We start from the raw sequence: 27,943 nt of genomic DNA on the forward strand, positions 1-27,943 counted from the left end.
GTAGGGATGCGACTACGTGTTAGAAACTCCATCCGTCAACCCATCTACCATTCTCTTTTCCTGCCTCACTTTTATTCTTATTTATTATTGCTATCAGAGAAATAGTGCCATCGTGTGGACACCAGATCTCCCACAAATAAGATGAATAAGAAAGTTATATAGAATCGCAAATTTTTGTTGCTCATAGTTTACAATGATGTATATTCATACCATAAGCGAGTATCCTTAAATTGGGTTTTTATGCACAGTTATTGTCATCACTAAAACTCAAAATATACTATTTGCATGTGATGTCATCTTACTGATTTAAAAATTCGAATTAAAAAATACATTAAAAAAAACAATTTAAAAGTCAGTTGGATTGCAAATCAACTTTCGTTATTTCGTATTCGCAACTGAACGTATACGTATTGCGGAAGCTAAGTTTTGTTTCTTGTAAGCACCCGGACCTTTTCCAATGTGACAACTAAACGGTTTCCAGAAATTAGCAAACTCATTCAAGTCTTTGTGCAACACAAGGTGAACTAGTTTAACCAGGATTTAAAAGCATGTTTTGCGTTGGGTATTGTGTATTTATAATAATAACACGTGACAGTGTTTGGGAATAATTTGAAGGGTTTTGAATCTATCCAGTGTTTCTATTGCGTGCGAGGGATAGCTAACATGTTCGCTAACTATAACTAGCCGGGTCTCACGGCGAACTGTAATAGGAATAAGTGTCATTTCTTCTCTCCTTTTTTCGTAGGTCTCCTGTTCAAAGTTAAACAATGTTCCTGACGAGATCGGAATATGACAGGTCGGTGGAAATGGCACGCCGCAATGCTTCTTGCTCTTACTTGCGAATAAATTGGAAGGAATACGACCATGTTTCTTTTCATTCTAATTCATTCTAATGAGAGTTTTAAAGATTAAGCGGTGGAGTAGGTCGTAATCACAACGACTGACGCGTCTCTATGTTCTGGTAATATTAAGCAATTCACATTTGGGTTTTGCCACCGGGATAGCTTTAACTTTCGTTGACATTGTTCTTTTCGATGTTGCCTAGTTGGCATCAGAAACTCACATTTGAAAAAAAATGTCATTTCAAAATCTGAATGTCTTACCAGCATTAATTGCCATTTTTCATCCATTGTTTTTTAGAGGTGTGAACACATTTTCTCCCGAAGGAAGGTTATTTCAAGTCGAATATGCTATTGAGGCTATTAAAGTGAGTATTTGGTCGACTAACCTCCTAAATATTTTAGATGACTTAAAAACTAATGTAAATCTCTAAGTTCATATATGTATGTGTATGTATATGTTTATATTTTGGTCCCTTAATTCCCCCTCCCCTGTTTTTTACAGCTTGGATCCACAGCAATCGGTATCCAGACATCAGAGGGAGTGTGTCTGGCTGTGGAGAAGAGAATTACATCTCCACTGATGGAGCCCAACAGCATTGAGAAGATTGTGGAGATCGACAGTCACATTGGTGAGTAGGAATAAATGTCATTTTCACTTTTTTATATTTTAAATGGACCAAAAAAAGAGGGTATGCTTTTGGTCCAGATCAAACATGATCAATTATCAGTTTTGCTGCTCTTATGAAAGCAGATCCCTTATATAGAAAGTCAGGTTGCAATAAATAATGATAATGATAATGATATCAACCTTCACATGTGCTTCCTGTTGTATGTCATGCCTCGCAGGTTGTGCGATGAGTGGCTTGATAGCGGATGCCAAGACTCTAATTGACAAAGCCCGAGTGGAAACTCAGGTAGGGAAGTGTATAGTTTACTTTGCTTCTCAGCTACGGCTTATCTTCATTCTGCGCTCCTCTACAGAACCACTGGTTCACTTATGATGAGACCATGACAGTGGAGAGCGTAACCCAGGCAGTGTCAAACTTGGCTTTGCAGTTTGGAGAAGAGGACGCCGACCCTGGTGCGATGGTGAGTCTTTTTGCTCTTCGTCTGTTCTGAAACGTGAAGTATATTGATGGAATCTTTGAACCTCTTTTCCGCTTCCTCCACAGAGTCGACCATTCGGAGTCGCACTTCTTTTTGGAGGGGTGGATGAAAAAGGACCTCAGTTGTATATAATATTTCTTATTTGTGCACATTGATGTCAAGAGTTATAAAAAATGCCACATGAACTGACTCCTACGTTTTTAATTCCAGGTATCACATGGACCCTTCGGGAACCTTTGTGCAGTGTGACGCTCGAGCAATCGGCTCCGCATCTGAGGGGGCACAGAGCTCCCTACAAGAGGTCTACCACAAGGTTGATATGTTTTTCGGATGAATTTATTAATCAACGGATTTCCATGGCTCTGCAGATGTTTGTTTTTCCCATAAGTCACCCAAAGGTACTTTTTGTGTTTGAATCTTGTAGTCCATGACGCTAAAAGATGCCATCAAGTCATCTCTCACCATTCTGAAGCAGGTGATGGAGGAAAAGCTCAACGCCACCAACATTGAGGTATGTATGCCTTTTTATAATACAGTGAGCCCTCAACTTACGAACTTAATTGGTTCCCAGTCAGAGTGTGTGAGGCGAAAAGTGTGTATCTCAAAAAAAAAATTCCCATAGGAAACCATTAAAATGGGAATAATCCGTTCCCGGGTTTCCATAAAATATACTTTTCAACTAAATAAGCCTTAAAACTACACACAACATACCTTATTCTATCGATGAGAAGGTTTCTTCAGCCGTCATCTGTACAAAAGTGAAGGTTTCGGACGTTTCGCCTCCTATCCAAGAGGCTTCGTCAGCGAACTAAAGTCTGACTGGTCGTATCGGCCCCATTTATATATCCCTAATGTCCAGACCTGGTGGCGCCGGACACAGCTATGATAGGTCCCTACTCTCAGGTTGGGGGAGGCGCGGGACCCCCCCCTGTGGCCCCACTGATTGTTCCTACATTCCTGACTAACGATTGGCCTATTACACCCACTCCCCCCGGTATCACCTCATCAGCATAACGACCCTCATCAGCATTGCGAAAGTTGCCTAACCTGTTTTGCCTGAGCAGGCTATTGTATGAACGATCCAAATTGAACCTCACACCACCAGACCGGTTTAATGAAGGATTTTGTTGTTTTATAAGAATCGCCTCTTTTACCCCCCTTTCAAACCATCTATGTTCTTTCGCTAAGATTTTAACCTCATTGTCGTCAAATGAGTGGTTAGTAGCTTTAGGTGCAAATGTACTGCCGATTGAGGCCCACTAGTATTATCCCTGCGATGTTGATAAAGTCTTTTTTTGAGAATTTGTTGAGTCTCCCCAATGTACTGCTCTTTACAATTTTCATTCTTACAATGTATGGAATAAACTACATTACTTTGTTTTTCATTTGGTAGCCTATCTTTTGGATGCACTAATTTTTGCCTTAACGTGTTTATCGGTTTGAAATAAGTAGGAATTTTATGTTGCCAAAGGACTCTTTGTAATTTTTCAGAAACTCCTGCAATGTACGGTACTGCTACTCCTCTCCTTTTAGAATCTTGAGAATTATTGGTTTCGTTCGCTATTCTTTCTTTCTGACATTTGTTAGAATACCTTATTCTATGTATAATAAATGTGCTATTGTATTATTATATTGTATAATGAAAGAAATACACGGCATTGTATCATAAAGTCATTTTATTTACATTTGTGATGGTCATTGATGGCTTGATGGAATGGCGTTGGAGGTCGAAGGTCAAATGGAATTGCTGTTTGGAAAGAGAGGCGCATTACATGAGGAATAAAGAAATAAAACTGCTGTAAAATAAAGTTTTATTTACCTTTTTGATGGTCGTTGATGGCTTATGGAAGGAGAGTCACCTTCCATAAGGACTGTTGGTGCTGTTCGGTCGTGTGCTTCCGCCGAAGATCACTCCGCCAGCCGGGGTGGGTGTGTATTATGAAAATAGTGCTTATTATAAGGTTTAATTTTCAGAAATTTGACGTTTGTGAGACGACAAGGTGTTTGTAAGTTGAGGTCTCACTGTATATGCATTTCCTCAAATGGTGGCCTCCACTCTGATAGACTGCATACTTTATTTTTTTTGCGTTTGGCAACATTGCTTTGTGTCTTTTCGACTTCAAAGTAACAAACTGGTGGAAGTGAATTGTCTCTCATTGACAGCCATAGAGCAAATATCAATTGCATCTAATTCCCTGTTAAAAATGTTTCAGCCGATTAAGTACCATAATGAGTATCTTGGCCAATTTGGACCTGGCGCAAGAGCACTACCACTATATGAGACAATACAACAAAGCCTAATATACCTCATTTTGCAATGCCTACAAACGTTTGAATTTCAATGCCAAAGGGTTAAGGTTGATGTTCTCTTTAGCTGGCAACGGTGGAGCCGGGAATGACCTTCCACATGTACTCCAAAGAAGAGCTGGAGGATGTGATCAAGGATATTTAAATTGTTTTCAGCGCGGGACGAGAGAACAGGAAGTACACCTGGCCTCAGAGTCGAGCAACAAAACACAACTTTCCATCAGCATATCCAGCTCTCTACACTAGGATCTTTTTTGGATTGCATCCAAGGTTTTTGTCTGTGTGATGTGCTAATGGACTTCTTCCCTATCGACGTCTTAACAGAGCGGCAGGAAGATTTTTTTTTTTTTTTTTTTTAAACAAATCAAGACTTCAATTAAACCGTTGTATTCCACAACTAAATGACTGGGCTTTTATTTTCTTAATGCTTCACCCACAACTGAATGAATCTGAATTCCAGAAAGGCCTCTTCCTCTTTAAAAAAAACATTTTTTTCCTTGTGTGGCTTCATTTGAAGTGTTGCCTTTTATAATATGTCAAACAATATTTTCAATGATCATTTCTGCTTGAGTGGAAAGTTTTTGTGTGCACTCAAAGTTCCATTTGTGCATCTATGATCATACATCCACAGCTTGTTTTTTTTTACCATTGATAATTGCACATTCAATAACTTTCAGATGACTTTTGTGAAAAAGTGATGGTCAAAAATTATCTAGGGTTTTGAACTACACCAATTTCCCTTAAAAAAAATCGGGGACATTTTTGCTAATTGATGAATTTCATTGTCTAATATTTTCTTTTAAATTGTATCTTTTGATGTATTTAATTATTGTGTTCTTTTTTTGGGGATGACATGGTATACATTATTTTATGCAGTACTCCGCAAATAAATTCCAAAGCTCTTAAAACCCTATTTCCTAATTCCATAATACATCAATGCTCATTGCAAATTACCGTAAGCATTATGCAAACAAATTCGAAATATATATTAGAAAACGTTTCAAATTCCACCAAATAAGTTAAAAAAACTGAAATGTTAATTTCACCCCCCTTCTCCCCACAATATGTATGAAGTCATCTCAACTGCATTTATAGAAATCATACACGATACTTTAACCCTCACGTTGATTATGTTGTGGGTCATTTTTACTCGTATGTAAAAATCCACACCAAACATTCAAATAACAGGTGACATCAGCAAAAACTGTTTCTGAGATGCTATAAACATACTTGAAAAGAGAGACAACATTTTCTATCCCATTGGGATATTTTAGACCTGTTTTGAAAAAAGGGAAGGATATCCAGTGCTTTAGTCAACACAAAAATTGAAACGGGTAAAATTGACCCCTTCACATCATATGAGGGTTAAAGTCGTCTAGACTCCAAAATCACATCCCAGGGTGGGATGTTACTTTACTCGTTTCATCTCGGTCACATGCCTTCTTTACACCCCCACCCTAGAAAGTGCCAGAGGAAATCCTTAAATTTGTGCACTTTTGTTCCCTTGCCGAGCACTTCATTTTAGTGCTTCCAGGAATCGTAAAATTCACAGAAGAAAAGTTGGGAGTGGAGGAGGGGGGGTGGTCAATTGATAAAACCTGTTGTTTTTAGACAAACCACTAGGGGGCTCTAACACCCAAGGAAAGCTCTGATATTGCCTCGTAGAGGAAGAATCCTGACGTCCAATGAAAATTCAGGTTATTCTTGTCCTGGCCAATCACGCGTCGGCGTGGAGGGGACGATAATGAAAGATCCGTTCTGGGGGGGGCGGCACGAGGAGTCAGTGTTTTGTATTAATGAGGTACCATAAGGGAACTCAAGCAAAACTGACCAGTTGATTTTCAACATGCTTTCTGCGACTTGCGTGTTCACGTGGAGCTTGTTTGCGTGCGTCTTGGCGAGACATTTCCACGCTGAACAAAAGTCGTTTGTGGGTAGGCCGCCGAGGGAGTTGAGTGGTGATGAGGAGCGACACACATGGGAGAAGTTGGAGAGGTCGAAACGCGACGCTGTAGGACTGAATGAACACTCATGTCCGAGTTTTCCTGGAGTCGAGTCAGCGCTGTTAAACAACACTCACACTGTAAGTCTTTTTCTATTTTTTTACATAATTAAACATCTGTGCTTAATCCGAGACCGTTCGCCGAATCTGCAAGTAACGCGATGTAAAGTTCATCATTTGCAATTTTTTTCTTATCCTCTTCATGAGGTTTACGTCTCTACAATATTTTCATTGTTCTTGTTTAATACTTATTTAATTATTAATGTAACTGAGATTCAATATAATCCAGTGAAGTTTAACATTCTAAAAGAAACGAATGTGTATGAATGCATTGATTGACGTTTTGAGATTCCTGTCTGGGGGCTTTGACACTCGTGTATCTGCAAAGATTTCGAATACGGTATTAACCTCACATATTGACTCCAAAGTGAATTTGACTAAATTATCACATTTCTTTTAGAAATAAATGAACTTTATATCCTTGTTCAGGGCTTTAGATTGAAATTGAGCCATCTTAACACTTGTAATTGAAAGAATATTTGATATCGTTTAGTGATACTTGAATCTTTGTCATAAAACGTGTCACTTTGTCATCTGTACTCCTCTTTTGCTTACACTGATATCAGTGGTACTACAACTGACAACTGTCGTTAAATTTGCACATTCGGATTCAATGCGAAATTTGATTGAAATTTTGATTTTTTTTTTGATTGAAACACATTGCTTCCCTTTCCTCTCAATACCGAGGAAAGTTTCTAAAAGATGTAGTTCACCGCATGAGAAGTGAAAGAACACACTCCAAACAATCACGATAGCTTTTTATGTGATTATGAGCATGTTGAAAAATACCTAACTCCAAACGAACCCATTAATGATTGCTTTTAATCTAAGAAAACATAATATTTATCAAACGTTTGGGCTGCATAGTGCTTGGAAATTTCCCAGGCAGTCTTCACCCACTTGCAATTAATCAAACAATAAGATTTATGATGCTCGTTATAGAACCGCAGCTGTGCATTACAATATGACCCTCTCGTGTAGTGAAATACGTTGGCCATTATATTAAAGCACACAGTCCACATTTTTTCTTCCAAGGGCAGCACACATAAAAGTCGGGGATGAAAGTAACTCTGAAGTTATTATGTTTTAATTTATTTAACATGTTAAAGCTAAGGGGTCGACTTCCCCTGTGGAGTTTGAATGTTCTCCCCATGCCTATGGGTTTTCTTCCGGTATTTCGGTTTCCTCTCGCTGTCCAAAAAAATGTGTGGCGGGTGAATGGAACACTGAATTGTCTCAAGGTGTAATTAGTTGTCCCTCTACGAGCGCCATGCTATTGGTTGGAAACCAGTTTAGGGGGACTTCTCGAAAGACTACTGGGATAGGGTCCAGGACCCTCGTGGACCTTGTGAGGATAAAGTGGATTGGGAAATGGATGAGGACAGCGAGAGAGAGAGAGAGAATTTTATCTGTGGTGTGATTATCACCATAAAACCAGAAATTTCTCTCACGCTGATTTGAGTCAAAGGTGTAAAACACAAAAAGATATTTTACCAATTTGTTTTAGTATATTTTTCGAATATAGAATTTTATCCACTGCACTGGGATTTCACTATCTTTACTGAGCCAGGGCTTTGAAAAAAAAATATCACTAAATCACTATTTGTTCCGTCTGTCACTACAATTTGCTGGCATGAATAGAGGGACAAAGATATATTATTTATTCCCTGGTGGGCCGTGGATTTCATCGCTAGGCCTTCAGTAGTGCAATCCAGACTGAAAAAAGTGTGGTGTGATTTACTAAAAGTCCACTAGAGGTTACCGTTCACCAGGAAATAACTGAACGACCTTTCTTAATGATGTCCATTTTTTTCTTAAAGTGAAAAATGGCTTTAACAGTAAATCTCCAACCAAACCCATTTCTTCTGCTCCTTTAGCCATTGTGGTCCCGGTTATATCGATATTTTTTCGGACTCCCTTGAATATCGATATAACGAGACTTTACTGTATATATATATATATATATATATATATATATATATATATATATATATATATATATATATATATATATATATGTGTATGTATGTATATATATATATATATATGTGTATGTATGTATATATATATTTGATGATGCAGCTCGCGACGATACAATGTGCTAGCTCTGGCCAGTATGCTCTTGTCACTAGCGGCTTGTGATCAGAGCAGTTTTCACTAGCCAAACAATGATTGGCTAGTGACTAGCCAATCAACTCTGACGTTGATCAGCGCCTTCAAGAAGGCGTTGTTATCCCTTTTGGGTTGCCAATTCGAAATCTGATTGGTTAGAGCAGCAGTTTGATCGACACATTTGATGCGACAGGGCCCGCAGGATTGATTGTGAAGGCGTCCAGGTCGATTTCTGACCCTGGTAACAAATGATGGCTTAAATGTGATTGGTTAAATGCTTAAGGACGAAAACACGTGTCTGAGAGCAGCGCAAAAGGGGAAAAGCAATGAAAGGAAGCTGAAAGACAATTTGGAATTATTTAATAAGAATTTATGGACGAAATATAAGTAATATTAGTCCTTGATTAAGATATTTTAGGCCTTGACGGTCCGCCACTGTATTTATTATTCATACACAAATGTTTTCACAGATTCAGTGAAATTTGTCAATTTGCCACAGCACACAGTTGGATCGCTCACGGCATACTGGTTGGCAAACTATGGTCCAGACCACATCCATTAACAGCCAAGTAGCGATGGTGCATGGCGTTTTGACAACACAAACGTTCCCGCGGTCTGGTAATTGGAGGTTCTTGGAAGAAAGAGCGAGACAAAAAGACAACACGGTGGTATTCATTGTCCTTCCAAAACCAACTGAACAGCTTCGGTCTTCATGATTGCTTCCAACGTCTGTGAAAAAATAAAATAAAAATAAAAAAGAATCAGCCTCGATGTCCAGAGGAATGTTTGGTGCTATTGTGTGTATGGATAGAAAATGTGTTGTGCACACAACACCCCCAGTCAATCACATTTTTAGTTGTGAATGGTAACCTCTCAGAGCTGCACACATCCATCGTCACACAAGTTTGCATGAGTGAACGTCATTCTCATGGTTTCACTGAAAGAAAAGTAAACGGTGGTATTTTAGTTTGACATTGACAATCGGACACAACACAAACCAAAGCAAATATTCATGCATGCACGAACCCACAAAATCGACAGACAATGAATCATTCATTCGTTCATTCATCCAGTAGCCTGACTTGAATTGAGGGTCTTGAAAACTGCCCCATGTCCTGAAAACCTGGATTCACCACCATTTTAACTCATTCACTGCCAGATTATGTGCAAAAATGTGTCCACTCCAGTGCCAGGTCATTTTTACTCAAATTGCAGGACGCACAGAATATTGAGTTTTAGGACGACATAAACATCCAATGTAGTGTAAGAAACCTGAGACTCTTATTTAATCAGAAAAAAAGAGTTCATTCCGAAGATACTTGCACTATGTACAGTTCTTTTATGAAATGGTTTTGCACATTTACATTTGCAGAGTATACAGTTGACATTTTTATTTTGTTATGCTTAGAATATCTTGTTTTCTATCCTTTCACCCCCACCCCATCCCCTTTCAAATTGCTGCTGTGGACTGCCAATTTCCCCATTGTGGGGTGAATAAAGGTTTTCCTATTCTGATTTTGATTACAGTAAAGTCTCGTTATATCGATATTCTCGGGAGTCTGAAAAAATATCGATATAACCGGAGTATCGATATATCCGATCCTGCGGCATGTAAATTTTCTCCTTGCGTTCATAGAAATAGTATCGTAATAAGCAGTACTATCGATACAACCGATATCAATATAACGAGGCTTTACTGTATATGGGTCTGGAGTTATCTGAGCTTGAAAATGGGGGTGGCTATGCAAAAGGCAAATGCTGCCCCTCATGGAAGGGAAAAACATTGCCAGAGGTCTGACCAGCGCTTTATTGTCATCCCGGCAAGAAAATCCAAAACCCGAATACATTCAGGAATGGCGCTCCACGTCATATATTCAATTCCTGAATAAATTTGGGAATGGTAGTGAATGAGTTAATATTTCTGCTTTTGGTTCCAGCTAACCTTGTGGATGCAGTGGTTTGTAGAGGAAAAAAAAGAACTAACTCAAGCTATTCAATATGATGGCATGGCTTTGGTTTAATTTTTCTGCTTCTGGTTTGGATGCAGCTCATCTCTTGTTTGTCGATTGTGTCGTGCTTACCGCAAAGACCTTCAGACTTGCGATGTTATCAAACACGTTTGATGTTGCCGTAAAACCCAGACAAGGAAAAGACTGATCGAAAACAGAAACAGCTGAGATCACTAATTGCCACAAAACGATGAAGATGACGATAAGACGGCGCGCTGTGACTCCACTGAAACTCCAAAAACGTGAAAATCACGAGGTTATAAAGCCGGCAATAAAAAATGTTGTTGAGGATGAGTGGGATTCACTAGCAGAGGAGGTGAAGAGCTCCCGCAATGGCAACATCTGGAAGGGAGGCTCAAGAGTCTTTAAAAAGTCCTTGTGAACACTATAAAAAGGCGCTAGATTTGTTGCTAGTCACTTTTTTGGGGGGTGGGGGTGGACTGTCAAGACGAAGTACCAAGTTGGCAGCTGTGTACATTCCCCTAAATATGCTAATATCGTCCTGAAATGGATTTTTTTAATGGTTCCAGTAGTAATAATAAAGTCATTTGAAATTCAAACATCACTACCAACCGTTTCAAATTTTCTCGCTTAATCGTGAAATCATTTCACCCTGCGAGTGTTGACTTTGTGTGGTTTTCATTAAAAAGGACTTTGGCTGTTTTAGTCATGCTTTTTTTTCTTCTTTGTGTTGTTGCCTCGTCCTTTCACTCTGAGCTTGTCGTCTATCCCTTTTGGCTGAAAAAAAAAAATGGTGAATGGGGGTGGCTGGAAGGGGGTGCAGTGGAGAGGTGAAGCTGGGTAGTAGCCAGCTGTTGGAGCTGCACGCAAAGGAGAAGGATTGAGAGGAGGAAAGAGGATTGAAAAGTTGTTCTTTTGTTCAATTTAATTGATAGTCGTCAGTGCGCTAAAAGTCAGATCACCAGACGACGTCCGTTTGTCTTTTAAAGGGATTTTCCTGTATTTACACATCTGTCATAGACTGATATGTAGATTCAAAGGACAACCGACATCTCCGGACAAGTTGTGTCCATAATTTGTAAAATGGCTTCAAATGACTTCTACTGAGCGTATTTTACAAAGATTCCACCCCATATAGCTATATTTAACGTTTTACGACTCGTGCTGAATATTCCGGAAGTCTATTTTTTGAGTTGGTGGACGTGACGTCACTGAAGGAACGCCCCTGACCGAAAAAAAAGGACACATTGTAGCAGTCCTTCCATCATGTCAATGTATTTTGCTGTACTTGTTTGGTCTGAAAACCTCGTGTTGCACCCAAAAGCCGCCAGAAGAAGGCGACCAAGCTCCATGTGAGGAATTTATCAGCCTGGGCTGATTCATTCCTCACAGGAGCTTGGTTGCCATTTTCTGCCTCTTTTACATTTCCCCCCAATGTTGCCTCAAAATGGCACAAAATAAATTCTTGAATCGATTGCAAACATGTATGCTTTCCTCTTCAGAACTATTTGAATCATATTCATAACTGGATGTGTAACAAGAAAGCATATTCTCCAAATCTGAAGCCATTGTTTTGATTCACCAGCAATGCAAGACGTCTTGGCGTGACGTCACGAAAGGGGGGCGGGACTTTCTGAAAATGCCCAATTCGCAGCTCATTTTTTTTGCAGATTTTGGACACTTTAAGTCATTTTTATTGGTGTTTTGCATTTGAATAAAAATATCATACTGCGTGTTTTGGGTATTTTAGATGCTATAAAATGTTTTTCTGATGTCAGTTGGGAAACAAAAAAGTGATTTCTGTTGTCCTTTAAATGAATGAAGATTGAGATCGTTTCATATTTTGTGAATGAAACCTCATCACTAAGACTTTGAAAGAAGCAATTTTACCGTCGGGGTTTGCGCAGATGTTTTTTTGTGTGATCTTACACAAGTGCACCCCGTCCTGCTTTTGTGTGATGTGGTCCAACTTGAGTGCGTCGGCGTGTTAGATCAGAGGCCGGTATTTGACCTCCTCTTCTGATGTTTTACGTGCGCAAACATTGGAGTGGGGGGGGTGGGAGCGCAAAGGTCAACGATCAGACCGGGCGGGAACAAGTGCTCATTGTGTCAACGTCTGACCTCTGTCGGAGGACTTCCATCAGGCGCCTTCCCATTGCCAAAGCAGTCGTTGTGTTCTGTGTCGCACTACGGGTATTTAATTTTTTTTTAGTTATATTTTGTCAATCAAATGGTTGGATTGAAGCTTATTTGACAGTTTGTCCACTCCGAATCTGCATTGTTTGGCTTTTAGTAGAATGTAGCTGGTGAAATTGTCACTGCGGGATGGAGACTTCCAGCTGAGCCACCTTGTAAAAGTTCCTGCTGGTTCAATGTAAAACGTGTGTGAAGAGCATCGGACAGGAACGTTGGTCAAGATGGCTTTAGTTCATGACCCTTAAAGGACAACTGATGCCTCCGGACAGGTTGTGTCGATAATTTGTAAAATCACTTCAAATGACTTCTACTGAGCGTATTTTACAAAGATTCCACGACGTCTAGCTATAATTTAGTTTTTAAGACTCGCACTGAATATTCAGAAAGTCTTGTTTTCGAGTTGATGACGATGCCTGACGTGACGTCACTAAAGGAACGCCCCTGACCGAGAAAGCGACACACAATGTATTTATGTATTGTATTTCGTGTTGATCCGTATTGATGGGAAAATTAGAAGGAAAAAAACATAAATAACGCGATGGTGAATCGTTGTGTGTTGCACCAAGACTACTATTTGATACTAGTTGACACAAATTCCCAGCAGTCAAATCAGCCCATTTCCAACGGAGCTTGGGCGCCATCTTGTGCATTTTCTGGGTGCTACATTGGAGTCCAGATGCCTCACAATGAGACGGAAGGACTTCTTTAATCGATTGCAAACATTTATGCTTTCATCTTCAGAACTATTTGAATCATATTCATAACTGGATGAGTGACAAAAAAAGCATCTTCTCCGAATCTGAAGCCATTGTTTTGATTCTCGAGCAAGGCAAGACGTCCTGGCGTGACGTCACGAACAAGGGGGCGGGACCTTCTGAAATGTAAACTTTCTGAGGTCATTTTGAAGTAGTTTTGGGACACTTTAAGTCATTTTTATTGGTGTTTTGCATTTGACTAAAAATATCAGCCTGTGTGTTTTGGGTATTTTAGATGCTATAAAACGTTTTTTTTTTATGTCAGTTAGGAAACAAAGAAATGGTGTTAGTTGTCCTTAAATGTGCAGTTATAGTACTCATAATACTTTCCCTTTTGAGCAGGGGTCAGGAACCTTTTTGACTAAGAGAGCCATAAAAGTAAAATATTTAGAAATTTAATTGAATCCTTGGACACCCATGTCCGTTGACATTGATTTGAACACAAGGGTGGGGGGTTCTGCTAAGCTATTGATTTTTCACGGCTTGTGAAGTTTACATGACCCCTATGTGTTACTATTGAGAGGTGATCTCAGTTGAATGACACTTGGAACAATGAACGTGGTGATGCGCCATCTATGAAATTTCCCCATTGTGGGACGAATAAAGGTTTTCTGATTTTCTGATGGGAAATAATCAGAATCATCTTTATTGCCAAGTATGTAGAACACACAAGGAATTTGTTTCCGGTATAACACGGTGCACTAGTATCGTCGTCAACAAAAAACTGCTAAGTGGCACTATACAGTTCCATTTTGGCTACTGTTGAAAGAGTTCAAAGAGTTAATGGCTTGGGGGAAGAAGCTGTTTAAATGTCTGCTGGATTTGGTGCGCATGGATCGGTAGCGCCTCCCTGAGGGGAGTAGCTGGAAAAGGTGGTGGGCAGGGTGCGGAGGGTCCAGTAGGATTTTCCGCGCCCTAACATCCATTCTTTTGCATCGGGACTGTTTGCATGCCCTTTTCCGTCCGACAGACCTTGGCGTATGGCTTATCGTGCCCAACCACTTTATATACTTTGTTGCCTACCTTCAAAAGTAAGAAAATGCCAATTACTAGAGCAAAAAAAAAAAAGGGGGGAGGGGGGGACATTGCCAGACTTGTTGCTTGAATCGCCCCAAACACTCAAAGGCAACTCTGGATGAGTAAACTGGGACATTGTTAGTTGCCAAGATGGTCATTACTCAGTATGTTATGTAAGAAGGAGCTTTGGATTCAGAGAACTAACTATAAGCCACTCTCGAACCAAATATTGGAATAGTAAACATTTACATTCGCGTCACAGTCATCGGCACAGCCTGCTGCGAGGACCGCGTGAGTGTGTCTTTGTTTCCGCAGTGCTTGGGACATAAGCGATTGTTTCCTTGTCTGGCTCCAGCTTTGTCATTTAGTTGAATGTAGGTCGCAGTACGCACACACACTGACAGCAATTCCACAAATATGTCCAGCCAGGACAGTTCTCGCTGGGCTATAATGGAAAGTGTCCACATGTTCCGACGTACGTGAAATGTTTTGCATAAATGATGACTGTCCATTTCTGTCCTTTTTTTTTTTTTTTTTTCTTCCTTCAGTTTAATTTCAAAGTGAAGACCATGGGCTCCCTGTCACTTGCTTGGGTGGGAGATGAAACAGGGGTGAGTCTTTCGTGGCCGCCGGTCGGTTGATCAAGTGGGCAGTGGAACAAACCTTCAGTGTTGAACACAAATATCTCTCCGTTTCTCTTTCTTTCTTTCTCTACCTCACTCTTTCTCTTTTTTCCTCTCTCTTTCTCTACCTCTCTCTCTCTCGCTCTCTCCGTACCTCTACTTCAACCTCTCTCACTCTCTATTTCTCTTTCTCTCTCTACTCTCTTTCTCTCTTTTTCTCTCTTTCGCACTCTCTACCTCTTTCTTTCTTTCTTTCTTTCTTTCTTTCTTTCTTTCTTTCTTTCTTTCTTTCTTTCTTTCTTTCTTTCTTTCTTTCTTTCTTTCTTTCTTTCTTTCTTTCTTTCTTTCTTTCCCTCCCTTTCTCTTTCCTACTCTTTCCCTCTCTTTCTTTCTTTCTTTCTTTCTTTCTTTCTTTCTTTCTTTCTTTCTTTCTTTCTTTCTTTCTTTCTTTCTTTCTCTCTCTTTCTCTTTCTCTCTCTCTCTCTCTTCTCTCTCTCTCTCTCTCTCTCTCTCTCTCTCTCTCTCTCTCTCTCTCTCTCTCTTTCTCTCTTTCTCTCTCTCTCTCTCTCTCTCTCTCTCTCTCTCTCTCTCTCTCTCTCTCTCTCTCTCTCTCTCTCTCTCTCTCTCTTTCTTTCTCTCTTTCTTTCTCTCTCTTTCTCTCTTTCTCTTTCTCTCTCTCTCTCTCTCTCTCTCTCTCTCTCTCTCTCTCTCTCTCTCTCTCTCTCTCTCTCTCTCTCTCTCTCTCTCTCTCTCTCTCTCTCTCTCTTTCTCTCTTTCTCTCTTTCTCTCTCTCTCTCTCTCTCTCTCTCTCTCTCTCTCTCTCTCTCTCTCTCTCTCTCTCTCTCTCTCTCTCTCTCTCTCTCTCTTCTCTCTCTCTCTCTCTCTTTCTCTCTCTCTCTCTCTCTCTCTCTCTCTCTCTCTCTCTCTCTCTCTCTCTCTCTCTCTCTCTCTCTCTCTCTCTCTCTCTCTCTCTCTCTCTCTCTCTCTCTCTCTCTCACTCACTGTAATATGTGATCACTTTAGTTGTAATGTGGTGAGCGTTTACATCACATCGCAATTCACTTCAAATTTTATTTCCCGATCATCTCGCTTCTTTGTGTCACTCAGCTCACCCGCAACATTTACCGTTTCCAATCTGGACCTGTCACTCATGTTGCCAGATGTTTTTTTTTTTTTTTCTCCTGACAGGTGATCCTGGTGTTGACCACATTCCAGATGCCTTTTTTCATGTTGCGATTTGGCCAGTCTAACCTCTACAGGAGGTGAGCCCTAAATATGGACACTCAGGAATTATTTGGTTCATTTATTTTTCGGTCCCATAACTGCATGAATCGAATGCATCTTTGTGTCTGTGTCAGTGAAGACTACGGGAAGACCTTCAGTGATGTGACCCATCTGATCAACCACACTTACATCCAGACAGAGTTTGGAATTGCTGTCAGTCCAGATCATTCTGGAAAGGTGCTTGTCCAAAGTTTTTTTTTTTTCATTTTGGGATTTTTGAATCGCTTGAAATCTTGGCTAAGTAACTATTGGACATTTTGTTAGGTATACACTACATGGAAAAATTGATGCAATCTGATAATAACTTTATTCAAAAATCGGCCTTTAGCTTGATTTTAAAAAATGCTCAATTTTGATACTAATGAAACGACTGGTTGTTGTTTTTATTGTGGTTACAATTAATGGTTAATGTTTGTACTCTATATTAATGTAAATGAACAAACAAACCACCTAAAATATGTATTTTAATTAAAAAAAAATGTTGAAATACACACTTTATTTGCACATTTTCTTTCAGGTGATCCTGACGGCCGATATGTCCCAAATTGAAGGATTTCTACTATTTCGCTCGAGGAACTTTGGCCGGACTTTTGAACCATCAGAACTACCTTTTGAGCCATTAATTCAGATGCTGTACAACCCCGGAGACTGCAACGTACTTCTAACTCTCAGCATCAGGGTAGGAGCAACTTCATCTGCTGTTAAATTGAAACACGAGCGCTCAATGGGGTCAATGATTTTAATGGATTCGCATTTATAAGACAGTTGGACAGACACAATGGAATCGTGAAAAGATGACACTTGAACGATCGACGACAATGATCTGTTTCTTCTCCTGCCAGTTGGATTTGTGGCTGTCGGAAGATTTTGGCGCCACCTGGCGGAAGATCCACGACAGTGTTTGTCTCGTCAGATGGTAAGAATTGTCACACATTTGGTACAAGGGAAACAAAATCAAACATCAGTAAATGATCTGAATAAATATTAGTAGAACTCAATTATTTACTGAATAATTAATCATACACTACAAGAATGAACATGGCGACTTTTAACATTTCTGATCATGTGAACAAAAACTAAGAATTGGTATTGTTCTTTGCTTTTTTCATCAGGCAGATTGTTTTGCCCACTAAATGCTTCCAATGTACCAAATTTTGTGTCTGGCGAGTTCAAGGATGGATAAGACGTATCACTTATTTTGTTTCTCTTATACATTTGTCATTTTTATCCCGCATGATTAAAGCCGCATAACAAAAAGGTAATCATCCAATCGCTGACATAGCGGCAGTCTTCACTAAGTCGGTTTCCTCATGACATTCTTGCATGTTTGTGTTTGTATGTGTTTTTTTTTTTTTGTCTTGTATCGTTATTCCAGCTGCGCGCAATTTGCAGCGCTTGCCCAACTATGGCTGCATTTACGACCCGATTTAAAATGAGGTTGCGGTGTCAAACTGTGGTTGTATTCATTGCATTGTGGGAGCATTTTGCGATTGCGCTGTCTCACCACAGCTGTCATTTTGGCCTCTAAATAGCGTACCCAGGGAGGCAACGCAGGCTTCTGTTGAACTGCGTCGTGAGTCAGCAACATTTTTTTTGTAATTTATAGATATTATCCACCCCCCCTCGATTTCCAAGAAAACTTTGATTCTCTTTGCTCTGCGTATACTTTTGACAGCACTTGGATTCCATCCTGGAATGGTTGCTTGCCGTCAAGAAACCACAAATTTCATCTGTGTGATTTAAACGCAGAAAACTGCCTGACGTTGCAAGATGTTGACAAACCAAAGTTCACTTTTCATCCTGTTTCTTGTGTTCTCATGTGCAGGGGTGCAAAAAATAGCATTTACTTCACCACAAACGACAACGGATCATGCAGTATGTACACACACACACACACACACACACACACACATGAAATAAAGCTTCATAAACCCGCTTTGTATCTGCCAGATGACAAAGGAATGTTGGAGTTAAGGAAAACGATAGACTACGGCAAAAGCTTCCAGACGATTGCAACGAGAGTGTATTCGTTCGTGCTGGGGGGACGCTTTGTTTTTGCTTCGATCATGACCGGAAAGGTGAACAACTACAGCATTTGACTCTTTTCTTGGAAACATAACAGTTTAATTGTATTTTTCATGCTTTTTTATTTTTGTAGGACACAGAACGCGTGATCCATGTTTCGGTGAATGGAGGAGAAGTGTGGAACATAGCTCAGCTTCCCGCAGTCACCCACGAACAGTTTTATTCAATCCTGGCAGCCAATGAAAACATGATTTTCATGCATGTGGATGACCCCGAAGGTCAGAAAAATGTAGATTCATAACTGCGATCTAATACAAACAAAGTAATAGCACATTGCCACAACTGAGAGAGAACAAGACCAAATCAATGAAAGAATTGTGTCCAAAAGTTTTATTTGTGTGTGCCGCCCAGACTCGGGGATTGGAACAATCTATGTGTCTGATGACAGAGGAACCGTGTTCTCCAAGTCACTGGAGCGCCATCTCTACACCACCACAGGAAGTGACACTGACTTCACCACCATTGCGTCACTCAGGGGTGTTTACATGACCAGCGTACTTTCAGAGGGTAGGCCGGCGCTTTTAATTACATTGTGGCAAGGCGTCCATAAAAAAGGTCCATAAAAAATATGAACAACATTTATGAGGATTTCATCCCCCTCCCAAAAAGATCATTGAGGATTGGGTTTTTAAGTGAGACAGCAAAATCATTTGTGTCATTAATTGTGTAAAATATTCCCTTTCAAATATAGTTTTCCACCCCTTCAATTTGTCTTGTGAATCTCAAAGGAACAGGTTATGCTTTTATAACAATATCATACAATAGAATACCATACATATTGATTTGTATAAAATCTTACAATGGCATGCATTAAAAAAAAGGATTTTTGGATATTTATCACCAATTGTTAAAGGACAACCGACATCTCCGGACAAGTTGTGTCCATAATTTGTAAAATGGCTTCAAATGACTTCTACTGAGCGTATTTTAATAAGATTCCACCGCATATAGCTATATTTTACATTTTAAGACTTGCGCTGAATATTCAGGAAGTCTTGTTTTTTTAGTTGGTGACGAGTCTGTACGTGACGTCACTAAAGGAACGCCCCTAACCGAAAAAAGACACATTGTAGCAGTCCTTCCATCACGTCAATGTATTTTGCTGTATTGTTTGGTCTGAAAACCTTGTGTTGCACCCAAAAGCCGCCAAAAGAGGGTGTCCAAGCTCCATATCAGGAATTTATCAGCCTGTGGAAACAGGTGACCACAGGAGCACGCCATTTTATGCCTCTTTTTGGGTTATACATTTCCCCCCAATGTTGCCTCGAAATGGCACGGAATAAATTCTTTAATTGATTGCAAACATGTATGCTTTCCTCTTCAGAACTATTTGAATCCTATTCATAACTGGAAGAGTAACAAGAAAACATATTCTCCGAATCTGAAGCCATTGTTTTGATTCTCCAGAAATGCAAGACGTCTTGCCGTGATGTCACCAACTGGGGTCGGGACTTTCTGAAAATGCCCTATTCGCAGCTCAATTTTTTGCAGATTTTAGACACTTTAAGTCATTTTTATTGGTGTTTTGCATCTGAATAAAAATGTCATACTGCGTATTTTGGGTATTTTAGATGCTATAAAACGTTTTTCTGATGCCAGTTAGGAAACAAAAAAGTGATGTCGGTTGTCCTTTAAATTATTGTCATAAAAGACTCAAATGTGTATCAGAACTTGTGTCTATGTAGACCACGGGTGTCAAACTCATTTTTTGCCGCGGGCCACATTGTAGTTACGATATCCTCTCGGGGGGCCGTTTTGAATTATGGGATGCCATGAGAATGTTTAATCTCCTCCACATATTTCAGAGAGAGCGCACAACAAATTGATGAATAACAAGTTTTCAAATTTGAAGTAAAAAAATCATGACTTATGGTTTACATGGGACAATTTGAAATGTTGGTTCGGACTTGCACAAGCATCATAGAATTTCACAAGTTTGATTTGCTTTTGCGGGCCGAATAAAATGAGGTGGTGGACCAAATTGGGCCACCGGGCCTTGACTTTGACACCTGTGATGTAGATGGAACAGTGGAGACCATGATCACCTTCGACCAAGGCGCGCGATGGCAGATACTGCGTCGACCACAAAACAGCCGTTGTGACACTGAAACCTCCACCAACCGGCCGAACAGAGTGAGCGAGACGCTCGATGATTCCTTCAAATGCAAACAAGGCGACACCCGACAAACCATGTTCTGCTTCTACTTGTCTACTTTACAGTGCAGACTTCACATCCACGCCACTTTCAGCACAGCCATGAAGATGAATGTCCCCATGTTGCCGCTCTCGCAGCCCAATGCAGTTGGCCTGATTCTTGCTCATGGTATCTGACTCGCAAAGAATTTTCAACATTGCGTTTATTTTCTTATTTCCCATAACGCGTTGCTCTCTTCAGGCAGCGTTGGCGACGGCGAGTCGGTTATCATGCCTGACGTTTACGTATCCGACGATGGCGGCTACTCGTGGTTGCTGTCCCTTCCTGGTCCTCATCACTACGCCATATTAGACTCCGGGGCTCTTCTCGTGGCGGTGGAGCACACCAATTTCCCCGTCAATCAAATCAAGTAGAGCGGGGGGAGGGACGCGGCACAGCAATGGCATTCAACTGCACGACTCTTCACTTGACGTCTGTGTCCCTTCCGTACAGGTTTTCCACTGACGACGGACGTTGCTGGCGCACGTATAACTTTACCAGCGACCGCTTTCACTTCAGCGGAATGGACAGCGAACCGGGTTCCCGTTCGTTGAACGTCAGCCTGTGGGGTTACAGAAATGACATTACCAAATGGGTGGTGATCACCATTGACTTCAGGAATCTCCTCAGCCGAGATTGTAAGTGATTACGCCAGATGATTGAGCGAGAAGGTCCTTGCGCTTGGGCGAGACTGTTTATACGCTGTACGTGCAGGTAGCGACGCGGACTACGTGCCGTGGTTGGCGCACTCTGCTGACTCTGACCGCTCCAATGACGGCTGTGTGTTAGGCTACAAGGAGACCTTCCTACGCTTGAGGAAAGACTCTGCCTGCTGGAACGGGAGGCGCTTCAGTGGCAGGCAGCGACTATCTCCTTGCGCTTGTACCCTGGATGATTATCAATGGTAGTGCATGTCGCCTCCTATAGACATTTTTTTTTCTTTTTAGCCAAAGTTTGCGCGCTCACCTTATCACATAAAATAAATCAACTTCCAGAGTACAGTGAGACCTCAACTTACGAACTTAATTGGTTCCCAGACAGAGTGTGTAAGACGAAAAGTGTGTATCTCAAAAAAAAAATCCCATACGAAACCATTAAAATGGGAATAATCCGTTCCCGCGTTTCCATAAAATATACTTTTCAACTAAATAAGTCTTAAAACTACACACAACATAGCTTATTCTATGTATAATAAATGTGCTATTGTATTGTAATGAAAGAAATATATAATATAGAATATATAATAAATATATTGCATCATAAAGTCACTTTATTTACATTTGTGATGGTCATTTATGGCTTGATGGAATGGCGTTGGAGGTCGAAGGTCAAAGGGAATTGCTGTTTGGAAAAAGAGGCGCATTACATGAGGACTGTAATTAAAGAAATAAACTGTGCTGTAAAATAAAGTTTTATTTACCTTTTTGATGGGGGTTGATGGCTTATGGAAGGAGAGTCACCTTCCATAAGGTTGGTAACTTAACCTCTGGTGCTGTTCGGTCGTGTGCTTCCGCCGAAGATCACTCCGCCAGCCGTGGTGGGTGTGTATTATGAAAATAGTGCTTATTATAATGTTTAATTTTCATAAATTTGACGTTTGTAACACAAAAAGTTTGTAAGTTAAGTTCTCACTGTAGAATTCTTCATTCAATGCCAGACGATGTGCAAACGTGTCCACTCCAGTGCCAGGGTTTTTGACATTTTTGCTCAAATTACAGGATCCACAGAATAATCAGTTTTAGGACTGCATAAACATTCAATGCAGAGTAAGAAACCTTAGACTCTCTTCTTTCATCAGGAAAAAAACATGAATTCCTAAAATATAGGGGTCTGACGTTATCTAAGGTTGAAATGGGGGCAGCTGTACAAAAGACAAATGCTGGCCCCTCGTGGGAGGGAAAATCATTGTCAGAGGTCTGACCAGCACTTTATCAGCAAAGCAAGAAAAAAATAATAAAACCCGAACAAATTCGGGAACAGCGCTCCACATCATGCTTTTCAATTACTGAATAAATTCGGGAACGGCAGCGAATGAGCTAATGTAAGAATCATTGCTTTGAAACACATTTGACTCTCTCTCCTTTGTCCTTTAGTGACTTTGGATACTTTCGACCTGAGAACAGTTCAGAGTGTGTGGAGCAGCAGGAGATGAAGAACCGGCCTTTGGAGTTTTGTCTCAATGGAACCACTGAAGAGCTTCAGACCAGTGGGTGAGTCTCTCTTACTGCTGTTTTTTTGTGTGCAAAAGGGCAGTAGCATAATTCAACTTGCAAATGTATTCATTGTCTCCACAATAAAGACACTAGCAACTTTTCACATCAAATATCCATCAGGCTGGATTGTGTTTTCATGTTTAATATTGTATTATTATCCTGCCCTTCAGTTACCGGAAGATTCCGGGAGACCTGTGTACTGGTGGTTTCCAGCCTGTAAGAAAGGAGACTGACCTGAGGAGGAAGTGCACCAGCAATGCTCTTCATCCATTTTCTCTGGTTAGTGCCACTCATTTGAATGAAAATCAAATACTGTAATGGTCCTCTCTCCAACATGCACGATGATCGTGCATGTTGTCTTGTGACACTGTTACAATCCATTTTATTACCAGTTCTGGCCTTCACTCTAAAAGACAGCCTTTCATTTTTTAGTTAAAATTAATTTTTGTTATATATCCCTTCAAATCAAGGGGGTATCTTTAGTGATGCCTGATACTTGCTGCTTTCAAACAAATGAATATCATACTTTGAATTAAAGGACAACCGACGTCACTTTTTTGTTTCTTAACTGACATCAGAAAAACATTTTATAGCATCTAAAATACCCAAAACACGCAGTATGATATTTGTATTCAAATTCAAAACACCAATAAAAATGACTCAAAGTGTCCAAAATCTGCAAAAAATTGAGCTGTGAATTGGGCATTTTCAGAAAGTCCCGCCCCAGCTCATGACGTCACGCCAAGACGTCTTGCATTGCTGGAGAATAAAAACAATGGCTTCAGAATATGCTTTCTTGTTACACATCCAGTTTTGAATATGATTCAAATAGTTCTGAAGATGAAAGCATACATGTTTGCAATCGATTAAAGAAGTCCTTCCGTGTCATTTTGAGGCATCTGGACTGCAATGTAGCGTCCCAGAAAAGAGGCAGAAAATGGCGACCAAGCTCCCTGTGAGGAATGAATCAGCCCGTTTCCACAGGCTGATAAATTACTTCTATGGAGCTTGGACGCCCTCTTCTGGCGGCTTTTGGGTGCAACACGAGGTTTTCAGATCAAACAAGTGCAGCAAAATGCATTGACGTGATGGAAGGACTGCTACAATGTGTCCTTTTTTCGGTCAGGGGCGTTCCTTCAGTGATGTCACGTATGGACTCGTCACCAACTCAAAAACAAGACTTCCGGAATATTCAGTGCGAGTCTTAAAACGTAAAATATAGCTATATTTGGTGGAATCTTATTAAAATACGCTCAGTAGAAGTCATTTGAAGCCATTTTACAAATTATGGATACAACTTGTCCGGAGACGTCGGTTATCCTTTAAATTTACGTATCAGTCTACGACAGATGCGTCAGTAAATACAGGAAAATCCCCTGGTGGCTAATTTCGGAACTACATTCTATTTTATTACATTTAAATGTTGGCAACGTGTGCTGAAGATGTCAGTTTTTATATTCCTTTCCCGCCTTTCTGTCAGACTGAAAGCAACGCGTCAAATGTGGCGATCATTGCCGTGGTTGTCATCGCCATGCTTCTGATTAGCGCTGTCTTGGCCGTGTGGGCGGTCAAGAAATACGTCTGCGGTGGACGGTCAGTCAGCTACATTTCCGCTGAAACCCTGGAAACGTTATTTTCACCATATCTCTAATATGTAGTGATGTTTTTGTCAGATTCCTCGTGCACCGCTACTCTGTCATGAGAGAACACGCTGAAGCGAATAAAATAGAAGGAGTTGATGACGTTGACGCCCAGTACATGGAAACAGGAGCACATGTTGGACAGAGCAATGAGGATTCAGATCAGGTATCTCACACACTGTCAAGTTTTTTTTGGCTGGGGAGAATTTATTTATTTTTCAAGTGTTTTCTGGAGTTTTTTTGTTTTTCCTCTTAGGACCTCTTGGAATAAGCTGGGCATTTCGACACCATCCACTCCTCATTGATGGATGCCTGCTTGTCCCGCATGTTGATTACAATTTGTATTTGCTACCCCCTAGTGGCCAGAAGATGTAAGAGCAGCGGATTGAAAAATTCCATTATTGAGGTTCCCACACAGACAAGAACACAGCGACAAACTAATCCAATGTGGAGGGTGTTGGGGGGGGGGGGGGTGACTCTGAATAGAACAAAAGGAAGGCTCTAAAGTTCCGACAGAGCTTCAATTGCTTCTGTCAGGATGTCGGAGTGTCAAATTGTGCACTCAGAGGTATTTGAGATGTTTTAGCTTACAGTGTTAAGAAACAATCAAGTAATAGAATACAGCTACTGAATATTTTTTAAATAGAATTACTTTTTCCACCTTCTAAATATTTTTGTATTTTGTACATTTAAAACGTGTGCATTAATATACCTTCGTCGTGTACAGTCGACGTTTCAATGTGCATTTCCACCTCAAGTGGGGTGTAGTATTTTTTTCCCCTTTATTGACAGCTAAGCTGTTTCTTTTGTGTGTGTGTGTGTTTTTGACATTTTTTTCTACCCTCCCAAAACAAGCACTTTTGATTTGAATAACATCTGTGAGCAGTAGCATTGAATTGTCCTCTCCCAGTGTGTCTTCATTTTTCACTTTTGACCGAAGACAGTTGAGCTATGGAAATAATCACATTGGGGGATGCACTTTAGATGTCACTCTTTTCGCGCACACTGTTTGCCTGTGTTGTATGAAGCTTAAAACTACTAAATATATATTTTTACAATGAATTACCCAAAATGTCCGCAAAAATGTCATGTCCAGTTAGTCCAATATTAAACTACACAAATATCTTATTTAGGTTCCTCTAGCAATGCAATTAAATACGGTACAGAAACGGGAAGAAGAAAAATATGCTGGTGTGCCAGTCCGGCATAAAGTTTGGAAGGAATATTAAAATCAATCGTTCTTTGAGCCTTGATAATGCAATCACAGCGTCAGCTATTTTTGCTCCCCTTTTTGTACAGTGAAAACATAAGACTTGAATTAATTGCCAAAGCACTTTTATGGTTATGTTTTCTAATTGTAGAGATATATCCACCATAGCCTAGCAATTAACACGAAGGCAATACTAGCGCAAGCACGTTACTTGAAAGTGATTTTTTAAAGAAAACATACCGATTTATTGTTATACTGTGTATACCTATCTATCTATACTTAGATGGATATGGTTGTGTATTTTATATTTCCCCACATCAATGATATATCATGATATGAAAGTGGATGCAGGGACAAAAAAAGATCAGCAAGTCTCAACTGTTTTTGGTGTTATACATACTGGCACACTTCATCATGTATAGTGTATATGTATATATTTTGATATAATAAGTACATCTTCTCATAGTAAGTGCTGAAACTTAACATGCAGGCTTGTCTCTTCTAGCATAGGTGGTTAATATCCCAGCAGATAAGCTATATGCTGTAGAATTGGCCTTATAGGCAGGCATATTCTCAAGGACTGTTTGTCAGGTATGAGAGCAACTACACATTCTTAATATCTCCATATACTCAACAGGTATTTACTGGAGTTCATTATCAATATTTTTGTACTGTATCTACACATCTGTGAAAAAAAAATGTTTTTGCCACATACATAATGCTTATCACGGACCATGCTTCTTTTAGTCTCTTTGAATTAAAACCGTCATGTTTTCTTGACATTGCTGTGATAAGACCAGTGAGGAAGCATATTTGAATGGAACATTTCTTCTCATCGTGCAGATTGGTTAATATTTGTATGTCTTTTTAAAAATGATAATCTTGATGAAATAAATGTCTCTTTAAAATACATTTTGTGCTCGGTTTTTGTTTGGTCACACCTATTTTTAGAAGCCATTGCTCCATACATGGTGCTGTATATGGAGTAAATTTTGTCATACAAAGACGGTGAACACAGTTCAAATTCATTAATCTACCAATTTATACTTAAGTCAAAGTCAGCTTTATTGTCAAATATGCTAATATGCATGACATACAGCACAGATGAAATTACTGTCCTCTCGGACCCAGCATGCAAAGCACTTATAATGACTTTAACAAACATAATAAACATGAAAACGCCAGTTTGCCGGGAGAGGGGAGCCGCTGCGTGTTCACGCGCCAACAGACGCCAACACTAGTGAAATGTCAAGTGTCACTACTGTACATATAGTCAATGTTAATTTGTGAATTAGAGTTCTTAAGCCGTCTGATTCCGTGAGGGGTGCAACTCAAATGTGCTGCACTTAGTAAGTGCTAATTAAGAGGGTAACATTTAAAGGCGTTTACCGACAAAGAATGAAATTAATTTAAAACCAAAGCAAAAAAAGCAGATGACTACAATAACCTTAGCGCAGTGACCTATCATAGCAGAGGTCTGGCACCACCACCTCTGGACAGTGGGGATGTATACACTATATAGGGCCAGAGCTACCAGCAAACTTTCAGTTAGATGACGAAGGGATATATATATATAGGGCCGAAACTACCAGTAAGACTTTAATTCGCTGAAGAAGCATCTTGGATAAGAAGCGAAACGTCCGACACCTTCAAAGAAGTACAGATGACGGCTGAAGAAACATTTTCATCGATGGACCACTCCTGTACGACTGAGAGTTTACACAGAGATGAGTACAATAACGTAAAATGCAAAAATATTTTGGAGGCTTGGCAGTACCCTACTCCAAGATACAGAGCTCCATACAATAGTTTTTTTTTTCTCTTAGCATTTACATTTGGGACAGATTTTACTTCTGTTGGAAGTTTTTCCATTTCGACCCGCGTAACAGCACAAGCGAACGTAACTAATTGTGCCTCCTGAACACTAGGCGGCGCTACTTTCTCAGCGTAACAGTTCTTGCATTTATAGTTGCGTTATAGTCAACGTTCATTTGTGAATTCAAGCCTCGCGAGAGTTCAAAAGCCGTCTTGAGTCCGTGAAGGTGCAACTCAAATCTTGAAATTGAAAGGGTAACATTCAAGTGTTTACTGACAAATAATTAAATTCATTTAGAACCAATGCAAAAATAAATAAAAAGCAGATGACTAAAGTAACATAAAATGCAAGAATATTTTGGACAATTTAAAAAGGCTTAACAAAACGTTACTCCAATGTATGGGGCTCCATTTAATATTTTTTTTATTCTGGTAGCTTTTACATTTGGGACAGATTTGACTTCTGTTGGAAGTTATTCCATTTGCGATCCGCATAACATCACAAGCGTGC

At 40.0% G+C, this 27,943-nt stretch overlaps 2 protein-coding genes across 3 annotated transcripts; both read left to right on the plus strand.

Moving 5' to 3' along the window:
• Positions 1–437: 437 nt before the first annotated feature.
• On the plus strand, positions 438–4,607 carry psma5 (proteasome 20S subunit alpha 5). The gene is made up of 10 exons (XM_089009969.1): positions 438–519; positions 746–796; positions 1,141–1,207; positions 1,345–1,471; positions 1,689–1,756; positions 1,824–1,931; positions 2,015–2,073; positions 2,160–2,262; positions 2,374–2,460; positions 4,324–4,607. Exons 2-10 carry the CDS (start codon positions 768–770, stop codon positions 4,399–4,401), a joined length of 726 nt encoding a protein of 241 aa, XP_088866095.1. The 5' UTR covers positions 438–519; positions 746–767; the 3' UTR covers positions 4,402–4,607.
• Positions 4,608–6,023: 1,416 nt separating this feature from the next.
• Positions 6,024–26,520, plus strand: LOC148890055 (sortilin-like). Of its 2 annotated transcripts, XM_089010954.1 has the most exons (20): positions 6,024–6,339; positions 14,917–14,979; positions 16,180–16,253; positions 16,350–16,452; positions 16,793–16,954; positions 17,118–17,191; positions 18,101–18,150; positions 18,226–18,353; positions 18,434–18,578; positions 18,712–18,867; positions 20,381–20,493; positions 20,581–20,683; positions 20,756–20,924; positions 21,008–21,192; positions 21,269–21,458; positions 22,648–22,764; positions 22,938–23,046; positions 24,248–24,360; positions 24,441–24,573; positions 24,664–26,520. In XM_089010954.1, exons 1-20 carry the CDS (start codon positions 6,103–6,105, stop codon positions 24,676–24,678), a joined length of 2,439 nt encoding a protein of 812 aa, XP_088867080.1. In that variant the 5' UTR covers positions 6,024–6,102; the 3' UTR covers positions 24,679–26,520. The 2 variants fall into 2 exon arrangements, with proteins under 2 accessions (XP_088867080.1, XP_088867081.1); XM_089010955.1 differs by lacking the exon at positions 6,024–6,339 and having other exon boundaries at positions 16,355–16,452.
• Positions 26,521–27,943: the final 1,423 nt, after the last annotated feature.

Source organism: Hippocampus bargibanti, linkage group LG12, assembly GCF_051943395.1.
Source record: "Hippocampus bargibanti isolate YZ-2025 linkage group LG12, ASM5194339v1, whole genome shotgun sequence".
Lineage (NCBI taxonomy): Eukaryota > Metazoa > Chordata > Actinopteri > Syngnathiformes > Syngnathidae > Hippocampus > Hippocampus bargibanti.